At 33.4% G+C, this 23,390-nt stretch overlaps 1 protein-coding gene across 2 annotated transcripts in view; it reads right to left on the reverse strand.

Annotated features, from left to right (window-relative positions):
- ROCK1 (Rho associated coiled-coil containing protein kinase 1) overlaps positions 1-23,390 on the reverse strand; it is a 114,041-nt gene that overhangs the window by 67,853 nt on the left and 22,798 nt on the right. For both annotated transcript variants that reach the window (XM_074276269.1, XM_074276261.1), the window contains exons 2-4: positions 8,062-8,143; positions 3,051-3,151; positions 336-473 (exon numbers count right to left, since the gene is read on the reverse strand). In XM_074276269.1, the coding sequence (XP_074132370.1) occupies positions 336-473; positions 3,051-3,151; positions 8,062-8,143 (321 nt within the window). The remainder of the gene's footprint in view (positions 1-335; positions 474-3,050; positions 3,152-8,061; positions 8,144-23,390) is intronic.

Below are 23,390 nucleotides of genomic sequence, written 5' to 3' on the forward strand. Positions count from 1 at the left end.
TCATTTTATCAGAAGAGGATCAAAAAAAGTACTTATCAATATAAATGTTTTACTTATGCTAATTGCTTATGTTTTGTTTAGGGAGTTGAATTTTTTTAAGGTGTTTTCTGAATTTGAAATTTAGAAGGAATCCCATTACTTTCAAAGATGGAAAAATTATCTCTGAAACTAGGCTACACCTAAATTACTTACTTTCTCGTGAGAATCAAACAATATTTGTAAAGTACTTAAGCACACTGGCTGGCCTATAGAAGGTGTAAGTAAGTTCTTCCTTCCTTCCCTTCCTCCTTAAGACATTTATGCTCTAGTAAAATAAAACATTGTTATAAGTTTACCTGAACAACCCAAGGGCTGTTAGCAAAAGCCATAATGTCCCGTTCTTCCCAGAAGAAAGCAGAATCTGATCTCTTAATCATCTCAAATTTGCTCAGCAGCTTCATAGCATATACCTTCCTGGTAGATTTATGCCTTACCTTTAAAAGAAACATTTTATTTTAAATAATTATATCTTAAATAATAAAACATTTCTTTAAGAAATTACAATAAAATATACCAATTCACTACATGAAAATAATTTCATGAGATCTAATGAATACTTCAATTTGACAAAAAAATTGATTTAATAGCTGCTACTTCAATTACTCCTTTAAACTGAAATACATACATTTAACAAATTATGTTACACTTTTATTCCCTTCAATAAAAGACAGAATTTTATTATACTAATTTCTGAAAATCTTTGACTTTTATCTTATGTTAATTAGCATCCATGTTAATTATTAGTATAAGTTAAAAGAAATCAAATTAACCAATCTCCCCACTCATTTTCCCCCACCCCCTTTTGATGCCTAATCTTCCTTATCATTCTGTTTCTACCATAAGATTATATTAAAGAAAAATACCATATGTTTTCAGTGATGAGCACCATCTCTGAATTAAAGGAACTGGACAGGCTAGCTCCCAGTATAGGTTATTTATTTTTATACTCCTAACCAAGACTCCCATTCTAATTCCTGGCTGAACTCACAGAACAGTCATTAATGATCTGATGTTAAAAGAAAGACTCCAGCAGAACAGCCCAGGTATCTGTGCTTAGTAACAATAACTTAGTATGCAAGGGTTTTTAAATTCAGTTTGCATATGATCCAAGGAGAAATAATCAACATTTGATGATGAAGTCAGGATCCAAAAAGATCTTGACAGGTTAGAACATTTGATTGAATATAATTAAAATGAAATTTAATAAAGGTAAGTATAAAAAATTTATACTTGGGTTCCAAAAATCACCTTCCTAAGTATAAAATATGAAAAGCATAGCTAGAGAGAATAATTTGAATAAGAGTTGAGAGTTTTCCTGAATTGCACATTCAGTGAACCTATAGAAGGATATGGCAACCCAGCAGATTTAATGGCTGTTTTAGGGAAGATATAGTATATGGGGAGTGATGCTTTGAGTCAGACAACATTTGAAGGACACCACAGTTTACAAAGAAAATTGATAGAATATTCAGAAGGGTAACAAGAATAGACAAGAACCTTGAATCAATGAACCACCATTTTTAAGTACTTGTATATTATATGAAATTTGGTTAGAGGCACTAAGGATTTTTAACTTGCACAAAAGAAGATGGGGGAATATGATAGCTATATTCAGGTACTAAAAAGGATGCCATGTGATAGTGAGATTAACTTTATTCTGTTTTAATCAAGAAATGAGTAGAAGTTAAAAAGAAGCAAATTTTAGTTTGATAAAAGAAAGCAAAAATGAAAACATTCTGCCTCAGAAAGTAAAGATTCTTTTCTTAACATGTTGGTAGCAGCATCTTAAAAAGTTCTGGGAGAAAGATATATGTAGTACAGAGAAGTATAAAGGAGAAGGGTAAGGGAAATAAAAGGAAAGATCCAGGCACAACAGTTATTTTAACTCCCAGACTTTGATTCTTCTACAAACTATATTTATCAGAGGCCAGTAAGTTTTCCTTATTTTATTTTATGGTGTCATCTTTGGACCCAAGCAGTCCAATCTGTAAAACCTACTCATTCTATATGTCTTAAAATTACTTGTTCTATCTATAATAGGAAAAAAAAGAAAATAATATTCAATCTCTAACTGAAAAAAAAAAAAAAGAAAATATTTAGTCCCTTTTGGATAAAGAATTTCACTTGCCTTTTTATTGTACCCTACATCCATCGCTTGCCCATTTTCTAGCTCCCCTTTATCTGTTCTCATTTGACTGCTTGCTTCTAATTGTAACCCCAGAACTTAGCACAGTGCCTCTTAGCACACAGTAAATTTGTTTAAAAAAAAAAAAAAAAAAAAAAAAAAGCTTCATCTATTTTGCATTAGAGCTTTAGTAGTAGTTAAAGGAATCTGGCATAAGTGTGAATTCAAAGAGATCTACAGTAAGAAATTCAATACTGTGAGGAAAAGACGTGATCCACAACGTATACTAAATATAAAATAAGCAAATCATTTGTCTCTCAATTTGAAAGACAATTGGCTATAAAAGCAAGTAACCTAGCAAAGTACTAAGATTACCATGCTAGCAGGGCAAATACCAGACAAGGCCAAACAATTTGGATCCAGTTTAGAAAAATGAAGACGGAATAGTATACATGAGGTGTGTTAGAAAGCTAGGCAAACAGAAGGAAGAAGAAAATTACAGTATTATAATTCTCTCTCCCAATCCTATCTAGAACCTTATCAGATACTCAATTCTTTCAAATAGGAAGATTCTTCTTCTGAAGCTTCAATTCCTATTTAAGAAACTGGGCATTAAAAATTCAAAGTCATCTTTTTTTTTTCCTCCCTGAGGCTGGGGTCAAGTGACTTGCCCAGGGTCACACAGCTAGGAAGTGTTAAGTCTCTGAGATCAGATTTGAACTTGGGTCTTCCTGAATTCAGGGCTGGTGCTCTATCCACTGCGCCACCTAGCTGCCCCCTCATCTTTAAAAAAAAAAAAAAAAAAACACCACGTGTCAAATTAAAAACTGTTGACCCAATACAGGCATTTTACCAAAATAATATTAAGTTTACTGAAGTAACCTACCAATTGCACTTCTCCAAATGCACCTCTACCAATCACTTTCACCACTTCATAATCTTCAGCTTTCATGCGCAAATCTCTAATTTTATTTATTGTATCTTTATCTGCATAAAGAGAAAAGGATAGAAACAAGGTAATAACAATTATTTTTAATTTCATTAATTCTATATTCAAGTTTTCAGAAAATAAAAAAGTAAAAAACAAAAAGAACCCAAAATGACTAATAACTTTTCTGTTCAAGAACATACATTACAACATAACATGTAAATGTAATTATGCAAAAAGGATTATTTTAAAAGTTAAAAAAAAAAAAAAAACCTCTTAACTCTCTTCTCTTTGCCTAAAAGTAAAACACAAAATTAGCCACAAAAAAACACAAGTAACGAAAACAGAAGATAAACAGGTATTGGAGAATTAATTTACCAGGAAATATGAATAGAAGTTAAAATCAAAATATTTTAAATCAATAAAGTAAAGTAAAATGCTCTGTCCTAAGTCAATGGGATAAAATGTTTTATCTTACTAATATTTTGAACCTTTTTTTTCCCTTGTTAAATGATACAAATGACTGAGATATTACAAACAGGTACAAGAAACACTAACCTAATCTGGCATCTTCAGCACTTGTTTCACTATGTTTCTCTATTTGAAACTCAATTTTAATTTAAAACAGCAGTGGGGAATCACTGTAATTATTTATATAAACCTGTCATGCTATGAACTACAATAATTTACAAATTCCCAGTGGATAGATATTCTAATTCCAAATTTGGTCATGGGTTAAAATAAGGCTATTTTAATCCACATGGGTCAACACTGGCATGAAATTACATGGAAAAGCTTCATAGTTCAGAGATGTACTAAAACACAGAACAACTATTAAACTTAAGTCCCATATTCCAATAAAAGTTGCATAGTATTATTCTCTGTTTGCTTCAAAAAGAAAGTTTTGTTTGTTTTGTTTTTTTTAAATCAAGCATATGAACATACATATATACATAAATATTAAGCTCAGGCATTTTTTTCAGTTAAGTCCTATGCTTTATGATTGCATTTGGGGTTTTCTTGGCAAAGACACTGGAATAGGTTTGCCATTTCCTTCTCTAGCTTATTTTACAGATGAGGAGCTAAGGCAAACAAAGTTAAATTACTTGCCCAAGGTCACATAGCTAGAAAATGTATAAGGTCACTTTTAAACTCAGAAAGAAGAGTCTTTCTGACACTAGATCCAAAACTCTATCCACTCAGCTGCCCCACATATACACACACAGACATACATTGCACCTTCTATATATATCTATGTACAGACAAATTTATTAGTTACTGATGATAAAGTATAGTATACAGGCACTGTAAAATTTCTATAAAGTGATAAATAATCTAGACAAATTAATCAAAATAAAAAATTATAAAAATAATTGTTGTGAATAGATATATGAAAATAAAAACAATTGTTAAACTTCAATTTAGAAAAACCCTACTATTGGATCTATAGCCTCAAAGTGTCAATGATAGAAGGAAAAATTATATATGCTGAAAACATTTACCTTTTTTGGGGGGGGAGGGGATGGTGATGGTGTATATGTGCATGTATATGTAAGCACCCAAATGGCACAGTAGATAGAGTGCCAATCCTGGAGTAAGGAATACCTGATTTTAAATCTAGCCTCAGACACTAATTGTGTGATCCTGGGCAAGTAACTGAACCCTGTTTGCCTCAGTTTCCTCCTCTGTAAAATGAGCTGGAGAAGGAAATGGCAAACTACTCCAGTGTCTCTTGTCAAGAAAACCCCAAATGGGGTTTAAAAATGAAAATACAATGGGAAGCAGTGTAGTAAAGTAATGAATTTCTGATTACTGGGCAGGGGTAACTTCTATGTAAAAATCAAGAAGCTGATCTTGAAATCAATATTGAAAAGGATGTATTTGCTCAGCTAGAAGTTGAACTAATGGATCTGAGGCTAATTGTTTTTATTTACTTCTCTTTAAAACTTGGCATTCTATATCTGCCTTCATGTTTTCAAAAGACTGATTTCTATGCTTCCACATCTCCACTTCCCAGAATCCTTACCTTCTTTGAAGACTTAGGTCAGGTACCAAATTATTCATGCAGTCTTCATAACCTAACCCTTCCCTTTCTTACCAAATATTCCTAGAATATGTTGTCTAGTCTCTTCTTTTTACCCATAACTCCCTACTTTATGCTTAATTGGCACATAGATTATTATACTCCTTTCCCTCAACTCCTACAAATGTTTTGATCCTTGTTTCATGATTTCCTAGAACAATGACTTACATATTTGATACTTAATGTTTGTTGAACTGAACTGGATACAGGTGGTAGGGAGAGAGAAAAATTTGGAATACAAGGTTTTGTAAAGGTGAATTTTTGAAAACTTATCTTTGCATTTATATGGGGGGGGGGGAAAGCTATTAAAATTAAAAAACAAAGCTGTTTTGCTTTACAATGTTATTTACTCTTAAGAAAACCTTCTAGTTCTGCTCACTTCACTCAACAAGCAGTTGTTTTTACTACTTAAAACTTTCTGAAATATTTTTCTGCCTTTTCCCAGCATATTATATTATATTCAATACAATTTGTTCAACCACTCACCAAAATTATGGTCATGATCTTAAATTCTAATTCTTTTCTTCTTTAATCTCTTCATAATAATCAGTGATTTTGTTCCTGTTGTTCTTGACATCTTAAGTTTAGTTTTTTAGTTTTCAAGGTACCCATTATTTGAGTAAGGGTTACAACTTTCTCTTCTCAACCTTTCTTCTAATTCTTTGCTCTAGAGCTTCTATTGTACTTTTTACGTCTTGCTTCACTTCTAAGTATTCATGTCCTTTTGGAAAGTCTTTTTTCATGAATCTCTTCTTAAAGTTATTACAGTAATCTTTGGAGGAATTTCTAGATTTATAATAATTTTTTTTTACTGGTAGGTAATCTTCTTGGTTTTCCCTAATGTCCCCTAATGTACTTTTAGGCAAATTGCCTCACCTTGTTTGGTCTTAGCCTGGCTGGATCAGTAAGATTCCTGTGCTGACCTCCATTTCCCAGGGGTAGTTCATCCTAAATTTTTTAATGGAAAACAGTCTCTATTCTTAAGAAAAATACATTATACAGAAGGATAAAGAATGTAAAGAAACAAAGATACAACAATCTAATAAGTGAGAGAAACTACTTGGGGGATCAAGAAAAGTTTCATGGATAAGATAGTAAATAAAGTGAACTTTAAAGACTGGTAAGTAGTTGTGGTAGGGAGTGAGTAAATTCCAAGCATGCAGAAGAGCTTTTACAAAAGCATGGAAGTAGAAAATGAAACACTGAGATCTAAGAACAAAAAAGTCAAATCTGGCTGAAACAAAGAATGAAAAGGGATAATGTGAAATAAGTGTTTTAAAAAAAAAAAAAAAAAAGTGTGGTGAAACAGGAAGAGTTAAAACTCAAACTCTAAACTGAAGATGTCATTTTAACCTAGAAGTAACAGAGAATTCTGACAATTCTTGAACAAAGGAGAGGCAAGATCAAATTTGTGATGTAGAAAGGATATTCTAGCAGCTTTGGCAAGGATGGACTTAAAAGAATGAATGACAACAGGAAAGATAACTGGGAGGTTACCATAATAGCAGAGAGTTAAAAAGAAAAGACAAGCTCTCAGGGATGGAATAAAAGGGACAAATAGAGGAATTAACCTTAAAATGGAGTCACTTCTGTCAAGAGAGAACAACTGGGGGGCAGCTAGGTAGTGCAGTGGATAGAGCACCAGCCTTGAATTCAGGAGGACCCGAGTTCAAATCTGGTCTCAGACACTTAGCACTTCCTAGCTGTGTGACCCTGGGCAAGTCACTTAACCCCAGCCTCAGGGGAAAAAAAAGAGAGAACAACTGGAAGAAAGAATGTGATGACTATCCAGGAGTTCTAAGCTATATAGTGGAGAGAAAGGGAAGCTTACAATGTACAATGTCTATTTTCTAATTCAAGTAAACCATAAAAATTGTGGTCTTCTACTGAGATAAGGCAATGAATGGCATAGGAGGCTTGAGGACAAAAATGAGGATTTACAATTCTATGTTACCTCTCTTAATAGAATGTAAGCTTCTTAAAGATAGGAACTATTTCATTTTTGATTCTGTACTCCCAGGATATATTAAGCATTTAATCGTTTTTGATAGCTTGCAACATACATGATGAGGAACATGATAGTCTAATCAGAAAGTAATTCTGAGGAGCATCCAGAAGTTAATAGAAAGGGATGAAATCTAAAACAGGGGACACAATTAGCTTTAATGAAGCTTAATTTTAAAATGGGTGTATTATTTTAACATATTTAACATATATTGGACTACCTGCCATCTAGGGGAGAGGGTCTGGAGAAGAGGGAAGAATTTGGAATAGAAAGTTTTGTATGGGTCAATGTTGAAAAATTACCATACATCTGTTTTATAAATAAAAATAAAACCCAAAAACCCTGTAAGTAGATATCTAGATATCATAACGATGATTATATCTCAAAAGAATATACAGATGATGAGTTTTCCACTTAAAGAAATTGATGCTAATTTTTTGGACAAGTTTTTCAACCATATTGAAAAATGAGACCACTGGACACCAACGATTCTATTACAATCCTTTAGAGACTGGAGTGTTTTTAAGACTCTTTGACATAATATTAAGGAATGGTGACCTAACCTACTATCTTGTAATAATAGAATCATATGAAAGAGGAGTAAGATAAATGTAATTTATAATTTTTGAAAACCTTTCCATATTAGCTATTATGTGCTATTTTTTCATGAACACAATCTTTTATAAGTGTTAAGAAACAATAAAGTAATGATTCTCTTCCTTTGACACTACATAATCCTAAAATAGAAACATTAATGAACAAATATTTTTTTAACCACAAGTGGAACGAAGAAAGAAAAATATGAGTTACACAAAAAAGATAAATAAGTAATATTTGGTGGTCTTATAGGTATATGTTAAGTATTATACATGATTACTTACATTTGCTTAAAAAGTTGTCAATATTTTTGTTTTTTCTTAGTGCAGGAAAATCCAAATCATATACCAAAGCATCCAATCCATCCTAAAAAAAAATAAGCCAAAAAAAGAGATTAGTTGACTATTTGAATAAATTTTTTTCCTATGAACTTTTTTTTTTTTGAAGGAAGGAATACATTTTAAGAATATCCTCATAACTATGAGCAGCCAATAACCTGGTTGTATTGCACTGGAATTTCTAAAGAATCAACAATCTAATCAAGATTAAAAGGGTCCAGATAACACTTCAACAAGAAAAGAACAGAAATAATTGTGATTATCAACTCATTTTTAAGAGCTTACAAAGTAGGATAGCAGATAACACCATAACTTTGCAACAAAAATGCAATAGAAGGAAAAGAAAGTTTAAAAGGATGTAAATAAAGTAGAAGATAAGAAGATAAAAATGAAGATCTATAAAAAATTTATAATAAGCTTTTTACTAGTACTCAAGGTACTACATCAAGTAGAAATTACACTAAAGAAAACAGAGGTAGAAAGATAAGCTGGATCAAAGTTCATATGTAAAGAAATTCCATAAGGAGATTGGATTCTACCAGATATTGGATGTGTAAGTATCTGAAAGATGAAAATATGCTAGATTGGGGGTGGGTTGGGGGAAGGGGAATTGGGAATCTCATATTAGGAGATACTGTATATAAGATACAAGGTATACACAAAATAACTTTAGAGAAGTAGTTGGAGGAGGCGTGGAGATAGACCCTGGCTAAGTCTTGAAGGAAATCAGTTTCCAAGAAAGGATAGCAATGAGACATGCAGAAAAGTTTTTAAAAGGGTCAGAATGTAAAAGGCTTTAAATTCCAGGCAGAGAGGTTTATGTTTGAATCTAGAGACAACAGGAGACTACTGGAGTTCATAAAGCAGGAACAATGCGGGGCAAAACATATTCAAATCTTTGCTTTAGGAAATTATTTTGGCAACTGTATAGAAGATAGATATGAATCAAGACAACACTGTTGGAAAGAGTCACGTCCATCAGAATTGATCATCATAAAATACTGCTGTTGCTGTGTACAATGATCTCCTAGTTCTGCTCATTTCATTTAGTGTCAGTTCAGATGAGTGTCTCCTGAAATCATCCTGTTCATCATTTTTTATAGAACAATAATGCCATAACATTAATATACTTTTCCCCACTAATGGGCATCCACTTAGTTTCCAGTTTTTTGCTACTACAAAAAGAGCTGCCACAAACATTTTTGCACATGTGGAACCCAAGTCTTTTAACACAGAATCCAAACCTAATGTTATTATAACAGGTCTTCAACTACAGTCCTCCAGAGCAAGGAACAGCCATTTAGTAATGCAATATGCCAATGGATAATAGCAAACTGAACCATTGCTATTAAATTAATAATAAATTTGAAGTTCCAGTTATTGTAATCTAGAAAAAAAATCAATTTACAATAAATATTAAGATAAATGTTTTTTCAAAAGAAAAATAAGTTATAACTTGGAAGAACATTCATGTAAAAAGTATCTTGGAACCTTTGTCATATATGCTCATATGACAGTCAAATGCAAAAAAGCAGAATAAAACACACAACTAAGTAATGCTAGCAGCTCTGAATTATGAAAAACATATGCCTTTATCTAAAATGTCATACAGAAAAAATAAAAAATGCTCCAAATCACTATTGATTAGAGAAAGGCAAATTAAGACCATTGAGGTACCATATATATGTTACCAACAAATTCCAGCATCAAGAGATAGAAAAAAGAATTTCCATTTAAAATAACTATAGGTAATATAAAGTATTTGGGAACCTATCTGTCAAGACCAAGTCAGGAACTATATGAACACAATTATAAAACACTTTCCACACAAATAAAGTTAGATTTAAACAACTGGAAGAATATTAAGTGTTCATGTTGGTGTCTCCTTACTAGAAATGATACCATCAAAGTTCTTATCTGTGGGGGAAAAAATCTCCATTCTCATTCCTTGGCATTATTTCTCTAACGCCAGATTCAAAAATCATAGGGTCTCAGGCTTATTTCATGATAATTTACATCAATATTCCTTGATCTCCCAAATCATACATGGATGCATATAATAGCAACTTTTTCAAATGGGGGGAGGGATACGGCATAACTGAGCAATATATTGGAAAAAGTTTAAAACTAAGGTGTACAACATTAGTATACCTCCCACTTATGCAAAAGGAAGAGATGACGATATCCTCTCACATTTCTTCTTTGAAGCTATACTTGCTCTTTACAAAATTAACAGCATTCACTTGTTAGGGGCACAACTTGCTAGTGGCTGCTGGGGATCTAATTCTGTCCAGCAGAATAGATCCCTTCATGTGAGAGGATGATAAAGATACAAGGAAAACTGAGAGGCCGTGTGTTCTCTGGCCTCACTCCTCTTCCTTCTTGCCTCAAATTTTTTTTCATTCACAATTTAAGCAACATCTGCGTCAGAAAAAGCTTTGAATTCCTTCAAGAATGTTATGATTCACAGCTGTGGGGGCTTTTGGAGAATCAGCATGGTCCTTAACAATTCCCCGGTTTTTGTTTTATGGGAACATGATTATTTTCCCCCCAACAGCGTGGTCAGTAAGTTTGAAAAGTATTGTAAAGCGACTATTTGAATCCACATGCAGAGAAATGCCAACAGAACTATCAAAGTCTTCTCTGGCTGAGCTGGATGCAGGGTGAGACTATAGCAAGTGGTGAATCTTGTGAGATGTAATTTGCTCTAACATCACAATAATACATCATGGAGGCAAACTTTCTGACAACCAGAGAAGTAGGATTGTAGTCAGAGTAGGCATTTTTCATAACTCCCTCATCAGTGTCCTGGCTCAGCCCTTTGATGTGTGGGCCCATTTTAATTACCCCGAATGACAAAGTCTTACCGGGTTTCTTCTCCACAGGTTACCAAAGGAACTCTCCAGGGAAGATCCTACTCCCGAACAGCTACCAAGCACTGCTGCTTCTTTGTTTTTTGTTTCTTATGCCCCACGTTGGGCTGATTTGCAATTCCTTCAAGTGTGTTTTCAGAGGGGGGCTTTTAGAGAATCAACCTACCCCTTCACACTTAGGCATGGTCCTCAATATTAAATTTTGATTATTTTTGTGTCTCTGTGTGTGATTATTCTTTCCATTTACTTTGTTCTAAGCATGGTATAAATTGTTTTCTTTATTCTGCATCACTTCATGTAGAATTTTCCAGGCTTCTTTATATTCATTGTATTTTCATTGTATTAACTATTTCTTACAGCATATTCCATTACATTATTGCACCACAATATTTTTTTAGTTATTCCCCAAATGATGGGCCATCTACTTTGTTTCTAATTCTTTGCTATCACAAAAAAAAAAAAAAACACCACTGCTATAAATATATATTGCCTTATGTTATTATTTCTCACTTATATATACATATATGTACATGTGTATGTATACATAACATGCAAATAAATTACATGGAAAGCAAGCTGTCTTCCCCATTTGATTGTACATCCTTGGGTGCAGGGACTGTCTTTTTGCCCACATAACTTATCACAAGGGATAAAGTGTCTGAACTTGAGTCAAGAAGACCTAAGGTCAAATCTAGTTTCATACACTTATTAGCTATGAGACTTTGGTCAAATCACTTAAACTCCTCAGCACTCTAATATGCTTTACCAAGAAAACTCTAAATGGGATCACAAAGAGACAATTGAAAAGAATGTACCTAATATATGTTGACTGACTGATGTAAATGAGAACTTCATTCTTATCAATGGCACTCTTGGGCACAAGTACAGTAATGGATCACAGGTCAAAAGATATAGGTATTTTAATCACTTGATTTGCATAATTTCAAATGGCTTTCCAAAATATTTGTACTAAGTCATAATTCCATCAACAATGCACCAGTATCTGTCTTCCCATAATCTTTGCAACAAGAAATCCAATTTTTTTTGTCAGTTTTGCCAACTTCTAGGGTGTAGGGTGAAACTCTGGAGTTGTTTTGATTTGCATTTTTCTTATCACTTGTGATTTGGAGCATTCTTTTGATGAGGTGTAAGAATTGAGGGTAAGAGATTCCCCCTGGTGGATGTCGCAGATTCTTTGTGAAAGAATTCACAAACCCCAAGTTTGTGGCAAAAGGGTATTTGTTTGCACTAAGAAGACAGCTTCCTTAGTGGGCAAAGAATCCTGACAGGATAGTTTTGCAAAGAAAATATCTTTATCAGAGGGCAAAATCCTTTTAGGACTTCTGCAAAGATAGATGTCTGGGCATATAAAGCTAGATATATTGGGGCTGCTTTTGGCTGCAAACCAGGGCCAATTTCCAGATGAAAGAGGGACTAATCTCCAGCTCAATAGAGGCCTTGGCTATGCCTGAGACCAAGATTGCCAATTAAATGAGATTATGTATCTGAGTGTCACCCTTATGGACAGAAAGGTGTGCCCTTCCTAGAGGCCTGGAAGGTTTGAGAAGCCGAATCACTTTCATATACAATCCTTTTTTGGGGAATTGTCTGTATATATCCTTTGACCAATTATCTACTGGGAAGTGGCTTTTAGTCACACATGTTAATTGTGTGGTATGTGATCTGCTTGTCTTCCAATTTTTTATAGTATGATATTTAACAATATATCATATATCTATTTAAAATGTATTGTGGAATGTTGTTGTGTTAAGGTGTTATTCTAAGCTTAATTTCTGCTAACAACTGTTTTTTTTTTTCCCCCAGGAGTTTTTTATCCACTAGAGAATTCTTTCTTAGATAATTTATCTTCCAGTTTTTCAAACACTAAGTTATTGAGTTCCATTGTTTCTGATTGTCCTTGTCTAACATGCAGTGTAATAATGACCTACCTCTCTATTTTTGTGGGGGGGGTTTTCAATAAGAGATGGTTTTTGATGGCTGCAGCATTATATATTTAACAAATTTTTCTGAGTTAGTCTGGGATTTTAATAATTATTTATAACCTTATCACACTAGAAAACTTATTTCTGAATTGTAAATGAGCAATTTTTAAATTATTTAGAACAGAATGTTTACAAATGGAAGAATGTTTTCACCAGGCTTCTTGGGTGGTTCATTTCACATATTATCACTCACAAACTTAACAGCAGAAACTTTGGCTTGGTAAATCTACCAATAACAGTTGCTCTTAACCAAATGTGTAATCAATCAACAAGCACATACTAAGTATGGTGTTAGGTACCGGATATAAAAACAAAAAAGAAGAGTCCATGCCTCCTCAAGAAACTTATTTTGTATTGGAGGAGATGGAACACATATGTAAGTACATCTAAGTACAGGATCACTTGGAAAAAGGAGAGAAACAAAAAGGATTCATATAGTAGGTAATATGAGAAGGAAAGCTAGAGATTTTAGGACATTGAGATGAAAAGAAAGAGAATTCTAGGTATAGAAGAAAGCCTTTGCCAAGACAAAGGTTCAAGACAGAGTGGCACTTAAAGGGAACTGTAAAAAGACCAGTTTGCCCGAATCAAAGAGAACCTGAATGGATTAATATATAAGCATAGAAAGGAGGCTGGAACCAAGTTATAATGTATTTAAATGACTTCAATTTTTTCCCCATTTGCTGGTTCTTTCTTTACTGCTTACAAACATGCTTAAGACTTACCTGTGCACAAAATAATTCTCATTTGACCCTACCCTTCCTATAAGACAGCATTCCTCCCCTTTCACAGCCAAACTCTTGGGAGTAATGAGGGACAGATGGTCTACATTTATGGTTTCTACTTCCTCTCCTCTCACACACATCTTTGCAAACCCTATGCAATCTGGCTTTCATCCCCACTCAACTAAAACTGTCTCTCCAAATGTATCAATGATCTCTTAAGTGGCAAATCCAATGGCCTTTTCTTAATCTTCATCCTTCTAGACTTCTCTGCAAGATCTAATACTGTTAATCATCTTCTTTCCCCTAGATAAAGTTCCCTCTAGTAATTTTTGCAACACTATTTTATTGATTCTCCTCCTGTTTGCTTGATCATCATTTTTATCCTGCCCCCAAAATGGAATTTATTAATCCTTCTTACAATTTCTCTCCATAAGCTGTCTTAGTTATTATATAGCTCCCATGAGTTTCAGTTTCCTTCCTAAGGGCACTAATAAAAAAATGACACTTTTGTAAAAGATTCATTTTCCCTGATTCCCAAACCACTTACATGTTTATGAATTTATTCAGTGCTACATCAAATCAAAATAACTAAATTCAGATATGATCACATGTCAATCTGTAAAGAATTAGAAAAGTCATTAATATTCCAACGAATCTATATTGACTCATAGATTTGGGAATTCTTCCCAGTGATACTGATCATAACTCATCCCTAAATGTCCATCCTGTGCTACTACTGCTCATGTTTTCCCAAAAATTTGTCACAAAGAATCCACATAATATACTGATGGTTTCCCTCAATTGCTCCTGACCTCTTGGGGTCATTATTGGGGAAAATTGTGGCTTTCGTTCTCAATCTTGTCATGTGACATCTTTGCTTGCTATCATATAAAATTCTTTGATGATTCCTTGATTACTTTCATTACTGTCTTCAAACTTTTTATCATTGTGTTTATTCACACTCACACTCTAAGTAGAGGCAGAAAGACTCATAGTCAAATTCAGCTTCATATGCAACCCTAGACAAATAATTTATTTTGACTTGGTTTCTTTAACTGTAAAATGGGGATAATAAAAATGCTTTTCTCACAAGGTTGCAGGGAGGATCAAATCAGACAATATTTATAAAGCACTTAGCACATGACCTAACAGTCGATACTTAATAAATACTTGATCTCTTCCCCCAGAATCCATATAATACTGATTTTAGTTCCTCAGAGGCAGTGGTGGGCCAGGTCTTAACTGCTACATAACAACACTGAACATTGAAAAGATGGAGCTTCTTTATTTTGCTAAAAGTTTAGGATTATTCCCTCAAAAGAATCTACCTAGATTGCTTTCTTTCTCCTTTTCAAGTCCCAAGTCCAGCTTATTGTCCCCTTCTGTTATCACTGATAGGTATAAGTACAATTCAACAAGTTCTACAGATATTCATTCAAATATTTGTTGAAATCCAGAGAAGAGACATTATTTATCCACTTCATCGGTCATTTATAGATGAACAGATCAAATGTCTTTGAGTGGAGCCTCTTACAAGAGGCAATTGTCAGGGCTTGATGAAATCTATATAAAATCTTCACACAGAAGCATCTGTCTAGAGGGTCTTACTAACCAAAGAGAATCACTTCTCATCTTGGATTCTGCCCAGAATCTCCTTCATTACAGTAGCAAATACTGTTATTGAGTTTGCATCCAGCTCACTGTCCAGAGGACAAGGATTTCACATTCAGTATAGTATGGTCAAAATACACTCAGTACTATATTAACCCAAATGTCATTTGAGATTCAAACTAAGCTACATTCCAGACATTTTCCCTTTAATTTAATAGACTTTGCAACTTGTTTTCCCTGATTGCTTTTTCTTTTAAATTTGAAAGTTTTCATTTATGCTGCCAAGAATTAAAATAATAGCTCACTTCTTTCCAGCTGCAGGATCTCTTTCAAGGGCAAAGGGGGGAAAAAATTTCATATACATCCATCAAGGCAAAGTCTGGGACTCTTAAAATGATAAGTAGACCAAAGAATACAACTTGAAAGGCAATATCATAGAAATATAAAACATTTTTTCCATAATGAATCAATAAAAAGCAAAACCATAGACAGAGTTTCTACCTTTGTGCCTTCATGAGCTTCTATTTCCACAATTAAACTTTGATTATAAATTAATAATTTATTATTAATAACAAATTGACTATAAATTAATTATTTATTTAAAGTTATTTATAAATTAATAAATTATTTGATTATAAATTAATAATTTATTAATAAATTTATAAATTAAATTTTCTAGTTAACTCAACAACAAAAAAATGCAGTTAAATACTTTAAAAAATTAAATTCTTTGGGAATGAAGCTTTTATTATGATATTTTAAAAAATAAAAATACAATCCATAAAAATTAGTTGAAACAGTTATAATTTCCAAAGTCACATGACAAAAATAAATTTCCCTACACGGCTTCTTTTTGTCCATACTTAGGGAATATAAACAGGGATAATGCTACACATTGTTTTGATACCTAAAAAGTGGGTACCTTTTCTCTCTACTTTGCCCCCTTTTTAAGTACCTCTTTTTCTCTTTAATGAGTATCAGCCCTATTAAAATGGTAGATAGAACAGACAGTCATCTGTTATTATGAACCTAGTAAAGTCACTTAAAATTCTCAGTATCCACACAATGGTTTACAGATCAAAGAATTAGTTACCTATTTGCTATGGTAAAGAAAGTTTCTTCTCACTATTAGTTTCCTGGCCTAATACCATAAGTCTAGTACAAAAACAAAAAACAAAAAACAAAAAAAACATTTCAGCATGAATTAATAAACTCCAATTTTATACAAAGAATACTATATTAGTTATGTCCTTGAGTGTTCCCACAAAGATTCTGTCAGTGTGTGGAACCTCTTTTTTTCTCTATATACTATCTTAACTTGGTGAACTCAACAGCATCCATGAATTTAGCTATTACAGCTACACAAATGATTCTCAGATCTATGAATGGCAGGAGGTTATGATCAAAAAAAAGTAATTTCAGTTTTGAATAGGAGAGGTGGAACACTTGTCAATAACGCTAAGATCTGGGATATATAGTCATCCTTGTCAAGAGGTCTTTAAGGTGGAATAAAGGTATAAGTCATGAGAGTTGACGAAGAACTGGGAGACCAGACTGTTTAAAGGGATGTCAATGTGTATAATAGAAATTTCCAAATATAAGGACAGGAACAGGCTAGAGAAAATGACTCTTATCAGGAAGGAGGGACAATAAGGTAGGGGCTAGTAAATAAATATTATCAGTATCTGGATAGGATAAGTGGCCTTATAAGGTAGATAATTACTACTAATATCTGATAGAATGATAAGTGACTTTATAAGGACCTTATGAATAAATAACCTTATAAGGCACAAAGAGGAAAGTTTATAATTAGCAGTAAAAAGCAAGGATTAAGAAGGAACACAATACTAAAGAAGAGTACCCAGAAATGCTTTGTTTTTGGGGGGGAAAGTTTCCTCAAATGCAAAGAGTTAGAAGAAGTCATAGAGGAAGGTCTATATGAAAATAATCTACAGTCATATAAGAGTATCCTCAGTGAAACATAAAGAATAGGTTAGCTATTGCAAACATTATACAATAAAAAAATAAAAGATTTGACTGTTATTTGATGAATTAAAAAAAAAAAAGGCTTTCTTCTAACAAGGTATCTAATCTAATACATATCAAACACACATAAGGCTCTTAAGTCAACACACAGAAATAATTTTATTTTCCTGATTATTAATATTAAGCAAAGCAAAAAATAGGGAATAACACATTTGCCAAATGTTTTTGCCACCATCATAAGGATATCCAACGGAGTTCAAATTTAAAAGGTATTCTATATACATGGTGAGATCTTCAAATATTCCTTTGTCGATGACATTTATGCTGATTGTTTCAGTTCTGAACACTGCAGAGCCTCCTAAATGGTATTTTTTTAGTAATTCAAAATTCAGCATGATTACCTCCACAGAAAAAAAGACAAGTGAATGGAAAATTACAACTGTTCAGGTTCCTATACACAAAAATATGGCAAATCTACAGCACTGCTTCATCAGTACATAATAACTTAAATGGGCTTTGGAGATGAAATGTAAACTGGACCTAGAAGTCAATAGGTTAAAAAACAAAGTGGCCAAGATTCCACCTGGAAAACTTCACTGCATTGTATGCTTCTCTCAAACAAAATCTCATGACTTAACACCAACATTTTTCTACTAATATTATACTGTTTGAAAGCAGGGAGAACAAAATTAAAGTTATAGGTAATATTGCCAAAAAACAAAAAAGAAATGTCTGGTGAACATAAAAGAAGCCGTGCCATATAACCAAAGAGGAACTGCAAAAATAAATAGCTTGATATAAAAAAGGTATACAATCAGAAGATATGGGTCCAGTAATGAATCTAGAGAAAGAGATAAAAGATGAACATTTGGAGTGTGATATTGGTATGCATATGTCAAAAAAACTAAAGAAAAAGCCCTCACCAAATTGTGTGGACATTGTTGATGTGATATGAGAAGATACCAACAAATATTGAAAGAGATTAGATAAGATTGGATGGATCAAGAGATGGAATAATAGATGGTCTACAAATCTATTCAATCATAGATCCATTGAAATATTATTACCATACAATTATTATAACAGCAATTTAATAAGGGATCCACTGAAAAATATATGCTAAATCTCTGTAAAGTTTTTCTCTACAGTTTTAAAAATTAAAACTAAGTGATGATTTCTTTATTTTCATAGTTCATTGGAAGAGAATGCTATGGTAGTAAAAATAGTTAATAGCATCAAAATGGTACTATCATTCTTGTAATCAGAATTTTAAATGGCTATATACTAAAGAACATAATTACTTTTGACTTTTATAATCCTATAAGGCATGAATTACTAAATTTACATAATTTCATTTGTACCCTGTTCCAAAGAATACTTATGATAATAGACACTTAAACCTAGAGGTCTTTCTCCCTTCCTCACAACCCTACAAGCACAAATGCATATGCACATCCCCCAAATTTTCTCCAATCTTCACCCTTATCCACAGAAATAATTCCTTTCCTAGGGAATATGGATTCAGAAAAGTTACTAATCATCATACTACCTACAAAATCTTCAGCTTCCCTGAATAAACTAATAACTGATTATCAACTTTAATGTGCTTAGTATACATTAAGGTGCTGAATTGGGAGTAAAAGGAAATAGAAAAGTGCAACTCATCTATGAGGTAATGTTGTATTGAGTATTTCCAGTGGAGCAAGAAATAACATGGCACAACTACTCATAAACTTATAACTAACTCATTAGTTACTCATACTAACTCATAAAAGAAAGCCTTGTTAGTCTTTAGAAGATTTTATAGTTCTTACGACTGAAATTCCTAAATGATCTTCCTCAAGTCCAAATAACACTTCAGTAATTGTATTCTATGGACAAATGTCTAAAAAGTTCGTTGGTTTATCTTTTTTTAAAGAAATTTAAGTTCCCCAAATAACAGGCACTAAATCAAATGTAATAATACAGTTACTAAATGAAATAGTTTTATTTCTTGTACTATGTAACATTACTCACTTATGAGGGGACTTCATCACTAAAAAAAAAAAGTACATGGCACTTTTGTTACTACGTTCATGAGAGTTTTACATTCATCTCAACTCTACTGCTTGCATTATTACATTCTTTTTATGCCAGTACTGAAAATGTAGCTGTTTTTATTCTTTACTGCTTAGGTTTGCCCTCATACCCACTTCTCAGTCACAACTCAAAAATTCTCCCAAGTATTTAAAAATCTTCCCTAAAGACTGACTTTTCTTCTAACTCCCACACCTCATTGGCTTCCTAATGAGTGCTAAAAGAGCTAGAGAATCTCTCCTCCCACCAAATCTCATATAAATATTTATTTCTTTATATACATATATACAGAGGGGGCGGAGCCAAGATGGCGGAGAAGATATATACATATATACATTATATATCAGACGAATAAGCACTTACTAAGCCCACTGTGCAATGCAATGTTCTAAGTGCTATGAATACAAAGAAATGAGAAAAAAAAGTTCTCACCTTTAAGGAACTTCAGAAGTCTGTTAGTACTAGAATGGCATTCTCCAGTTTTGTCATTGTCTATATTACTTCCTATTAAGATATAGTTCCTATCCTCAAGAAATCAATAATTTTGGTGGGGAAGGTAAAACTATTTAAACATGCCAATTAATCTACTATCTTCACTGATATAAAACAAGGCTAAAAAGATGTAAAATATAACAAACACTATAAAAAAAAGTAACCTCCAATCTATGAATGACTGTTCCATGTATCAATAGTTTTTCACTGGGACATACTTTCCAAAAGAAAAAAGAATCGAACATGGTTATTAAGTTCTTGGACCATTTCACAAACAACCAACAAATAAATGAATGAATAATTTAATGAATGGATGAATGGCACAATATTATGATTAGCACTTAGGAGCATTTAATGGTTTTACTAAAAAGTATATTTAAAGATCTAACTTGAGATACAATAACATATAGCCTCTCCCATAGACTCTTCCATCTCTTAAACATGCATAACTCTAATGATTGGTTTCCTAAGGATTTTTCTAAGGATCATTAGCAACATTCATAAGAATACATCCAAGGTGGGAAAAGTTATAAAGTTTTGATACATTGTTATGCTTATGCTATTATTTAAAATTTGTCCTTTTCAAAGGAAAGGTATCTAAAAGTATTTTATCAAAGGATTGGGATACGGCCTTGTAGATAGTAATGCTACAAAAAATATTTCAAAAACAGTAAATAGCTTTGTAGGTTTACCTTCCTTAACCTCACCATTACTATTTCTGCTATTTTTAGATACATTTTGGATCTGACATTGGTATGAGCTGAGAAACAAACAAACAAACAAAAAAACAAAACAAAAGGACTGTCACGCGCACACACACAAAGAGGGAGAGAAAACAAAGCTCTTCCTTCAGCTAGGGAAGTCACTGAAAATGACTATTTTTCAATTTACAATTGGAGCTATAGTATATAACTGGAGTTTTAGTATATAAAAAAATGAAAAGGATGCTCTCAAACAATAACAACCTGGAAAGACTAAGATGAACTAATGCAAAGCAAAGTAAGCACAACCAGGAGAACACTGTATACAGTAACAGCAATTCTGCATGATGAATAACTGTGAATATCTTAGCTATTCTCAGCAACACAAAGATCTAAGATTTCATAAGGACTTAAAAATGAAAAATGCAATCCCCATCCAAAGAAAGAACTGATGAAAGTGTAAATGCAGATTGTTTTATTTTTTTAACTTAGGTTTTGGTCTCTGTTTTCTTTTGCAACATGACTAACATGGAAATGTTTTGTAAGACTACAAATGTATAACCTATATCAAATTGCTTGCCTTCTCATAGAATGGGGAGGGGAGGAACAGAGGAAGAAAATTTGGAACTCAAAATTCTCAAAAATGAAATGTTTTTTAAAAAGTGCTTTTACATATAACTGGAAAAATATTCATTAAATTACTCATTCTATCTCATCTCTATATGACCTATATGCAATTTCATCTTCACTTTCCCTGCTGCTACTTACCACAATGGCCAACATTTCACTTCTGCCCTCTCACCACCTCCATTCTATTCTACTAATTGATGCTATAATAATCTTTCTTTTCAATATAGAGTTATTCTTTCTAATACTACTGGCACTTTTCAGTCAGGCCTGGCACTTTTCAGTCAGGTTTAAGAGATCAATGGCTTCTCATCAGTATTATCTGTGACACTTTGAGCCAGTCATCCTTGTTGCTGCCTGACTTAGGCAAACCTTCCTCTTACCACAGCTTTAAGCCTTTGATTTCCTGCTGGGCATACTATATCCCATAAAGAAAGCAGCAAGGGACCTGGCTGAAAGCCTTCTATCAGTTCCACAGAGACTTCCCCCTGCAGAGGTAGTCTACCACTTCCTGATGCCACCTGATTTCTAACCTCAGGTGAGAAGAAGGGCTGCAGAGGGCCAATTTAAACATCATCCTCTAGCCCCAAAACAGTAACTTCCATCTGTGCCAGCACAAGGTAACTTACAGCTCCTACTGCCTAACTCAATCTCCCAACCATGATGTGAAAAACATCTGGTCCAAAGAGAAACAGCCTCCCTTTGACCTCAGGCCTCCCATCTCCCACAGAGTCTATTGAGGGAAGAAGAAAAGGAAAATTGGTGGGGAATGGGACCTTTTCCTCCATCATGCAGGTTCAATTTTCATCTCCTACTGAGCCCTTTCCTGCTTAATCTTCACTCTTTCAGAGATAGTTAAGCAGGACCTCTCATCTGATTATCTGACCATTTGTCTCCCATTTTAGAGTGCACTTGCCTTTAGGCTCCTTTGAGGAAGTGGAATGATACTCTGAGAAGCAATCTTGAACATTCTCACATCTGATTAGACCCTTCACATTCAGATGATTCTGGAAGTTATCACCTGCATATCATTCCCCCACCTTCATTGCAATCCCCTTAATCATGCCCTCCCAGAGTTTCAACCAAATTTCAAGTCTTTCACTGAACCCTGAGGAATGCCTGTTTCATTGACAAATCATTCATTTGTTTTAAATCTTTCACTCTCCTACTTTACCATGTATTAGCTTTTATAGAAACCTGGTTTCCCCTCTGATGACATAACCCAATTGGTTACTTTTTTAAGTACTGGCTATATCTTCACTCATTCCCCTCAGTTTAGTATTCAAGTCAGGGAAGTTGAAATACTTCCTGCTCCCTGATGACACTTCCAGGTTCTCTCTTTCACCAACCATTCAGTAATCTCTCCTCCTCTAAGGTTCATGTTAATTTATATCTATCAAAATTCTGATAGCTGCTGCCTACAAACTTCTGGGTCACTCCTCTTCTTTACTCAATTAATTTGGTGTATGACACGATTTTTCTCTTCTCAACTCCTGCCTTCATATCAGGAGACTTCAACATGCATATTCTCCCTCCAAAACTCTGACCACTCAGTCCCTCAACCTACAGCCACACACAAAGATGGTCATGTCCTTCATCTTACCAACACCTCCACATTAAAAGAATTCCAAAATCCCTTTACTCAACCATAATCTACTAGTAGTTTTTTACCTCTCTACACTCTTCCAAATTCGTACTCTCATTTTTATTTTTCAGCATTTTCTTTGTATATTTGAGAATTAAAAGTATATTTGCCTCATGCCTCTACTAGGTCTGTATCCCAAAAAGATGACAAAAATGGGAAAAGGAATGTGCAAAAAATGTTTGTAGTAACTCTTTTTATAGTGCCAAGGGAGTGGATTCCCTTCCATTGGAGAATGTCTGAATAAGTTATGGTATATGAATGTGATGGAATATTACTGTTTTATAAGAAATGATCAGCAGAATGATTTCAGAAAGGCCTAGAGAAATTTACATGAACTGATGCTAAGTGAAATGAGTTGAACCAAAAGAACATTGTACACAGAAACAAGAAGATTATGTGATGGTCAACACTAATAGACTTGACTCTTTTCAACAATGAAGTAATTGAGGCCAATATCAATAGGCTTGTGATGAAAAGATCCATCTACACCCAGAGAGAAGACTATGAGGATTAAATGTGGATCACAGCATAGCATT

This window comes from Sminthopsis crassicaudata, chromosome 1, assembly GCF_048593235.1.
Source record: "Sminthopsis crassicaudata isolate SCR6 chromosome 1, ASM4859323v1, whole genome shotgun sequence".
In the NCBI taxonomy this organism is placed as follows: domain Eukaryota; kingdom Metazoa; phylum Chordata; class Mammalia; order Dasyuromorphia; family Dasyuridae; genus Sminthopsis; species Sminthopsis crassicaudata.